Source organism: Calonectris borealis, chromosome 5, assembly GCF_964195595.1.
Source record: "Calonectris borealis chromosome 5, bCalBor7.hap1.2, whole genome shotgun sequence".
Lineage (NCBI taxonomy): Eukaryota > Metazoa > Chordata > Aves > Procellariiformes > Procellariidae > Calonectris > Calonectris borealis.
Genome location: NC_134316.1, coordinates 36,303,316 through 36,311,664, shown reverse-complemented (window position 1 = coordinate 36,311,664; position 8,349 = coordinate 36,303,316). Strand labels below are relative to the sequence as shown.

Below are 8,349 nucleotides of genomic sequence, written 5' to 3'. Positions count from 1 at the left end.
CTTTTTTTTTTTTTTTTGAGCTGATTTAAACCTGTGACCTATTATTTAAAGCTGTAGATGGAAATTCATAGAAAGCGTAGTCCAGATGTGCTGAAGTGAGTTCTCCAGTGCATGGAAATATTCCCAGCACTTGGAAAGCCATGTCTTTGAGTACTGTCAGTAGACAGTCAGCAGAGCTAGTGTTACTGTTTCTGCCAGTTCGACCATTGATGCCTCTATTTCACTACAGTTTGGACTCGGCGAATAAGCAAAATTCACTCCTGATAAATCTAAAATGTGCTTTTTCTTTTGTTATTACATTACTTTCTTGTGCTTTTTGTCACACACAAAATTCCATTATGTTTCATTGCCCAGCATGGCACAAGGTGACAGAGGTGAGAGACGTTCTAAGTGTCGCAGCACAGTGCTCTGTGTCAGAGGAATGACCAGTTAGAAACAGGGTGTGAGACATCAGGAAAAGGAGAGGTCCTTGAAACATGGGAGAAGACAATTTTGGCAGAGGCTTACTATATTGAAGCTAGGTATTTCAATACCTTTCTCCTTCAGGACTTTCATACTAAAAGTCATAAATCTTTTCATTTTCAATTCCAGTCTGTGTCAAAGTTCTGTATTGCTGCAAGGCGACTGACTTAGAAAGAAGATGCTGTTGACGAGCTCAGCGGGATTTATTCTGTTCTTGCTCTCTCATTGCACTGTGTCAGTGAGCACCAAAGAGGCAGTGGTCTTGGCTAATGCGCACCTTCTCCCCCAAAGAGGCTATGAGAGACTGGGTAACACCAATGAAAAAGGTACTCACGAAGAGAGTGAGTGATTTGGATGCATGCTGTGGTTTACCTCATTGCTTTGCTGTGACATTCTCAGCCAACGTATTTGAAAGTTAGCCCTGCAAAAATACTTTGCAATATGAACATGTCCTGCCCCGAAGTCCAGAATCTTTAAAACCCTTACTCAGCTGTATCTAATTCAAGAGAAATTAAGTTTTTTTGTAAAAAAAATATTTTGTGGCATTTGAAGACTTATTCTAAGGACAATCGTATCTAGATTACATCTGACACCTCAGTACCTAATTCCCATTGGTACCTATAACTGAGGCATCCCTCTGCCTGTCTAGCTTGCAAGGACCAGCTTGGTAGGTTTTCTAATACATTTACCAGAGTAGATCCCACATAAAACGTACACAAAAAGAGTAGTGGGATTGATTCATTTTCCCCTTCTGAGTGATGGCACTTGAGGGTTTATAAAATTCACTTTCCAAGTGAATCCTGTAACAATCAACCTATATGATTTTCTTATTATCTGTCTATAGAAGTTGTTCTATTTTACACGAATAATATTCACTGAGAAGGGCAAATACAAGTGTCTCTGTATATATCGCTGGCTTGGACATCACTATATAAATCACTTAAATAATCATTCTATAAAATCATAGGATCATGTTGGGAGTCTATGTCTACCAGGCGAATGTTCTAACAACTAGGGTACAGAGGCATGTACACAGTTCTGCTCTTTCAGGATACTTAATAATGTCATGCAGATAGTATTGAGTTTTAAAGTGTTCTATTCATGGCTGTAGATTCTATTAGGCAATGAAAGGCATAAAAGTAAGACCTCGGGAAGCCTATATACTCCTGTAAATCTGTCCTGAGTGGCTTAGAAGTACCAATAAACTTCTGAATATCAAATATAAAAAATTGTATTTAACACAATACTGATACTATGAATAATACTATTTAACAGATTTAGTCCATCTGGGCTTCTACAAAGCCTATGATACAATACTTCATACAATATTAAATCAGAGAAGGTAGGGTTACGTTATAATTTCAGTAGAGATTGAAAAGAAAATGACAATGACTTGGGTAGAAAAGTAAACCATAAAGTCAAGGGGAGGCTGGAAGTATGTGCTTATAAGTGATCTTTTCAGTATTCTAAGTATACTGATGCAAAAATAGGAATACGCTGATAAAATTTAATGATAACATGAAGTAGACAAATGCCAATACAAAGAATCAGAATATTACACAGAAAAAAAATTCAGATGTTCTTAAGTAATACCATTGGGATGAAAAATAAAGTGAAAATTCTAGATTTTACTGCAAGGTGAGGACCTTACCAGTTACAAAGACCCAAAGACAAAACTCTGGATTAAAGGAAACTAAGCCATACAAATGCAGTCCTAAAAACAGAGATGTTTTTAATAAGACTTGGGAAGAATCAGTGGCACTATATAAGGCCATCTGCAATACTGTGTGCAAATTTTACCTGCATTCTATAAGAACAGTTTGCAGTGAGGAGGTGCAGAAAAGGTACTAAGACAATTAAGGAACAGAAGATGTATCATACACTAAATAACAAAAGAACTTATTTATCCTAACAGAATTTACCCTCACAAAACAAAGGCTGATTAAAAATATAGTTGTCCTCATGGTACATCCGGGCTTATTACCCAGGAAGAAGCACTATTTAACTAAAGGACATCATGACACGAGAAAGAAAAAGATGGACAGTGGACATTAATAAGATTAGATTGGGAACCAGAGGAGAATTTCTAACAGCCTAGTGACAGTTATTGAAGTCTACAATGCTTTCCAGTTGGAAGAGAAGAAATTTAATAATTCTGTGAAGACGACTGCATGGTATAATTCCCTACAGGACCAGTAGTAGATAAAATAGTCACTCATGGTCCCTTTCTCTTTCCAGAAAGTTGGGGGCTTGCTTTTTTTTTTTTTACACTAACCAAACTGTTCAGTGTACTTTTGATCTGTTGGTCACGAGACCATACAATGAGATTGAGTCTTTTCAGACTCTGTTCTTCTGTTCAGGAAAAGAAAAACAACGTGTTCAATAAAAGGATCAGCAGGGGCTCTCTGGTCAGTGATTTGGGCAAAGAGGAGTTTTTTTCTGAGCTTTTATTTTAAATTTTTATCTTTGGAAATATTTTTCCTTGATTGCTTTTTGGGAAATTTTGGAAAAAAAAATTAGGACATCTTGCCGTACTTTTCCTGAATTATCCCAGTTTCCCAGAAGAAAAAATTAAGTTCTAAATACAGTACCTAAATTCCTGTCAGTCATTGTCAGGATATAACATAGGATTTCACAGGTCCGAAGAACTGTCATTTTCCATCACAGGCGGTCTGTAGGAATTTTTCTCATAGAGATATTAAAATTGTCGAGTTTTTATTAAATATAAATTACAAATATTCCATAGTATAATGACATAATGACATGCCTTTCAACTCCATGGAGAAGTGCGTGATTTCAGTTCATAAACATGTTTCTGAGTAATGGAAAAGAAATTGAATAACATCCGTCTCTACAAAGCAGAGCATTGTGCCTCAGTCTCAGAGATGCTTGATACTATACTATAGCAAGAAGTTACTTTATAAGCAAGTTACATTTAAAAACACAGTATTTATATTTCAGCCCAATAGAGAGGGTCATCCCAAACCTTATATGCCATTTTTACCGCCCTCTGAGTCTACTGGATAAGCAATAAAGTGGAAAAGCACTTTCACCTATTTTCCTGATATTGGTGTTCAGCACTGCACAGCACTGTACTTCTACCTGCAAATCAGTGACAAGATTTAGCCTGGAGTTTGAGTTCCTAAGAAAATCCTCATATGTTTATAAGTTTTGGCTTTTCAACCATATTTCTGTCATAAATGCAAAAATGATATGACGGGGTAACAACCCTTTTTTGAATTTCTGAACGTTTTCTGCATGTTCTGCCCTGAAATCTTCCCCCTTTAGCTGAGTAGGTGCCCACCAGCTGGGATGAAGTCAGGGTCAGCTTCCAGTCAGAAGGCAATCATTCACCCACTCTAAAGGACAGAGTTCAATATCTAAAGTTTACTATTTGAACAGAAATTTACTTTAAAACTTTTTTTTTCCTACTCAGACTATCCAAGGGATTGTTTTGAGATTTTTCAGCGTTCCAAAGGAAATTCCAGAGACGGTCTTTACATCATCCAGCCAAAGGAGGACCCAATTGTTGTCTCTTGTAACATGCAGGATGGTGGCTGGACAGTAATCCAGCACATTACAGCCAATAGTACCGTTGACTTTGATAGGACCTGGCAGGATTACAAATACGGGTTTGGCTCTGTTCATGACAACCACTGGTTAGGAAATGAATATATGCATCAGTTAACTAGCAGCTCCATGCAATATATACTCGGAGTTAAACTTGTAAACCTAAATGCTGAAATCAAATGGGGACAGTACGAACCATTCCTTATTGAAGATGAAGAGTCTCAATACCGAATCAGGGTTGGTCTATACAAAGGCAATGCCACTGATGCTCTGACCCTGGACACAGAAGCTTATCTCCATGACAACCAGAAGTTCACCACCAAGGACAGAGACAATGACAATTACTTTCAGAATTGTGCTAAATTGGAACACAATGGCGTTCCCGGGGGAGGCTGGTGGTACGACGCGTGTGCTGGAGCAAATCTAAACCGAAGGAACGTGATATACTGGCAAAGGGACTGCAACAAGCAACGCATATGCAAGTTTGCATGGATGATGATCAAACCCATTGACCACAGCCTGTCATATCCAATCAAGTCCTGTCCATGTCAGAAAGTTGAACTGTAGATAAGCTGTGTGTACTTTGAAAGGAACATGGATTCTTTGTCCAGTGACTGAAGTGAACTCACACTGACTGAATAATCAAACTAAGTAATTATGATTGAAAATTTAATTTGGGCCTCTGCAAGGGCTTTATGATAACATATCGTCCAGGACTAGAACAGGACATAGACATCTACTAACCACACAAGTGAGAAGTCACTGTCAGAAACTGAGGCCTCTACCAGAATATTTAAATAATTAATTTTATAGTATTTTAGCCATAAGAGGAGTCAGGTATGAAATCCAGGATATGATGTCTTGTGTGAGATATACATGAATATATACGCATTTCAGAAGGTTTTGCTCCAGTATGAATGTTCATGGTTGATCTCCTATAATTGCACATCTTCACATATCATGCAGGAAGGAAATTTCCAGTGAAGTACGTACATTTACAAAATGCATATTGGAGAGTATTGTGTACCATAGGGCAGCATCAGGCCCTTCCTTTTTACCTTTAGTGAAAGGTATTTTAACATATAAAATTGGAATTAGCCTCATCTCCCATGGCTTCTTTTCTCCTTCATTGACTCTTCTTTTTATCTCTACTTTTTAATGATCCCATACACAATGAAGTATTCAGCATAGGCTTTTCTTCCTTCTTTTTAGAGCACCCAGAGCTAATGGGTTCATCAGCCTTCGCATTTAAAGCTACTAATCCAAAGCTTAAAACTCCTCTGAATTTTTCCCCAAGAAACTCAATGAGCAAATTTTTTAAAAGATCAAATTGATTTTGCAATTGTTTACTTATTGCTCCATTTTTTTTTTAAATATTACTCCACTTTGTTTACCATGTTTTGACTGTTGCTTCTCCCTGTTCCACGATGTGCTTCAGCTTTCTTTTTCTTTAATACCATTGTGAGAAAAGAAGAGTGTTGGCTTTATTTCACATTTGCTAGTTTCAATTGTTTTGGCACTAAACCTTGACATTATTTAAACAATGCCTTTTTTCTGATTATAAAATAAAGAGAGAATCTTTAAATTTCATGATAAATTAATCTGTTTTAAAATAATAAATAAAAGGATTTCAGTTTTTATAACCTTGAAGACCTTGTTTTCTTTTACAGCTGTTTGGGTTACTTCACACATTTCTGTATCATTGGAATAGCTGAATGACAACTGAAGAGTTTTCATTGTTGCATTATTCAAAATGACAGGATAATAACTAGAATATTTTGTATGTTTTCTTAGATATTTCAGTTACAGAAACTCAACCAACAGATCCTGCCAAACTCCTGCTTTTTAATTTAAAAATGGAGTCTCATAATTTTCCTGAAAATTACTTCACAGAAAATAAATTGTATTGTGTTTTGAGAAGACCAAGACTGCCAGGATTACTTAAGAAGAGAAATTAATTGGGAAGTGGAAAAGCCAAGAAAGCAATTTTTATTTTTTACAATGCACTGCAACATTTTCAGAAAGAGATACAAATACGTTACGTGGGTGAGGCCAATATAGCACATGTGTCTATTTTGCAGCATCTGATTTTTTTTCCCCTGGAATTGTGTTCAAAGACAGAAGTGTGATAGGGGAAGAAATGGATAGTAGCTGAATTGAGTTTATGTCATTGAGTCAATTTGATGTGGGTTCTGCTGTAACTCGATCAGGATGCCTCCGAAGTTGTAATGAGGATACAAGAAAATCACCCGAGTGCTGCCAGTCTCCCACAGCTTTTATTTGAATTCCTGGCCATATAGCCAATTCTCACACACCTTCCCAAAATGCGTTTTGAATAATCTTGACATGGAAGCGCACAACTGAAAGCCAGCAGGCTGCATCTGATCCTCAAAGGCAAGTAACCTGCTCTGCAGCCCACCCTTGGCCTGTTTTGGAGGAAAGGACTGTGCAAATAAGCTGTATGAATGACTCGGGCACCAGCAGCCCAAATCCAGCTGCCCAGTTTTGGATGCACTCTCTAGTATTCATCGGAGCCCTACAAACCTGTGCTGACACTGAATTCCAGTATGGGAATTAGATTAAAATGTAATAATAACTCGTAACAACAAGTCTCCAAGCAAAAACAAGACAGAAAGATTAATCCAGTTCAAACAAAGACATTTAATGGAACTCAGGGACTGAGGTACGTTCCACACGTCTAAACAAAGTATGGGTGGAAATTACTACTGGAGCTGGATTTGGGACTAAGTAGTGGATGAAAATAAGAAAGAATTTTCCAATACACCCACCAGCACTTCTTTCTAGAGCTCTTAAAGGAAGGGCATAGAGCCTTAAGAAGTGGACTAAATTCTACTTCATAATTCCTTAGCAAAAGGCTGCCTTAACTGAACAGATTTTTTTTCTCCATCACTGAACCTTAATCACCAGATACCCAGAACAATGCTGAGAGCAGCTGGCTGTCAACACTGAATCAGCAAAATCACAGTCTGAAACATGGGGGTTTCTATTCTGTCTACTCCTATTTTCTTTTCCCTGTCACATTTCTCCTACCCTCTCTCTCTCAGCGCCTTTCCTGATTATACTGCCTCCTGCACAGACTTGAAGAAAGGAGGTGGGACCTCCCAAGAATATCTGATGGAAAAAATTTATTTGGTCAAATAACTACCTTTCCAAACTGAGGAAGCATGACAAGGTCTAGAGCAATAGGTATATGGCTGACTTCCAGCTCCACTCACCCCTGAATGGGAGGCATGTTCCACTTTAAACATGCAATCTCCTAACAATCGCAGAAAAATAGGTTTCTTCACCTCTTTGCTACTTTGTATTTCTCTCCATACTGTTTTTTCAACTGCAGGAAAGGTAAGCATGTTCTCACATACAATATCACATTAATCCACTCAGAATTTAGCAGAAGGAAAAATTCTTCCTAAAAAAGTATCAACTGACAAAATAAGAGAGCCTGTTTTTCTAGCAAAAACACTGATCTATTATTATTTGTCTTTAAAAATCATTCAACTTTCATATGAGAAAGTGCTTGCTTTTGTTTCTGATTTTCATATGTGTAACCTAAACAATAAATTTCCAGACTTCCACATAACCTTTTTTTACGTGTTAACCATAGGTTTGAAAGTACAACAAAGTGGTTTTAGGATCAAGCATTGAATACTGTGCATCAATAAATTAGCAAATTACCTGCCTGGGCTCATTTTTTCTCCTATAATTAACAAAAGAAAGAGTCCTTTAGTCACTCTCACATCTTCTTTTGCATTTCAGAAGGCACCAGGACCCAGGCAGAGTGGTGGGGTACAAAGCTGAATCCAGCCACACTCGGCAGCTGGTATCCTCCACTGTACCCTCTCTCCACTCTTCTTCCTATAGCTACCTGATGAATTGCACGTCTAAGGAGGCCTTATGTACAGCATACAGTAAAAACAACTGTCTGACCACCACTATGTCTAGATGGCTGCCTCCTGTAAGGAGTAAAAGATATTCTAGCTTATATCTTGGCATTGCAATCCAGGAATTCATTAAAAATCTCCAAACTTCAGAGGTCTATTGAAACAGGAGCCATCAGCGACCAGGCTTTGGAGAAGTACTTGTTGAGAAGAAAAACTTTTAAAGGATTTTAAATGTCTAGTTGTTTGAGGAAGACTGACTTGTTTGATATATCAGCAGATACATGAAGAAACTAATGGCATTTAGTAGCTAATGGCATAAGTATTGAATAAAAGGCGGTGGTTTTACTGAGTGTAATGAAAACTGAAGTTCCTAATCAGATACATAGCCCAGCAGTGTCTATTAAACCAAAATGGAAAA

The 8,349-nt window shown here is 37.6% G+C and overlaps 1 protein-coding gene across 1 annotated transcript; it reads left to right on the top strand.

The window, feature by feature from the left end:
• Positions 1 to 555: 555 nt before the first annotated feature.
• Positions 556 to 5,598, top strand: LOC142082957 (fibrinogen-like protein 1-like protein). Its single transcript, XM_075151798.1, has 2 exons — positions 556 to 788; positions 3,899 to 5,598. The coding sequence occupies exons 1-2, from the start codon at positions 641 to 643 to the stop codon at positions 4,597 to 4,599; spliced, it is 849 nt and encodes a 282-aa protein (XP_075007899.1). The 5' UTR covers positions 556 to 640; the 3' UTR covers positions 4,600 to 5,598.
• Positions 5,599 to 8,349: the final 2,751 nt, after the last annotated feature.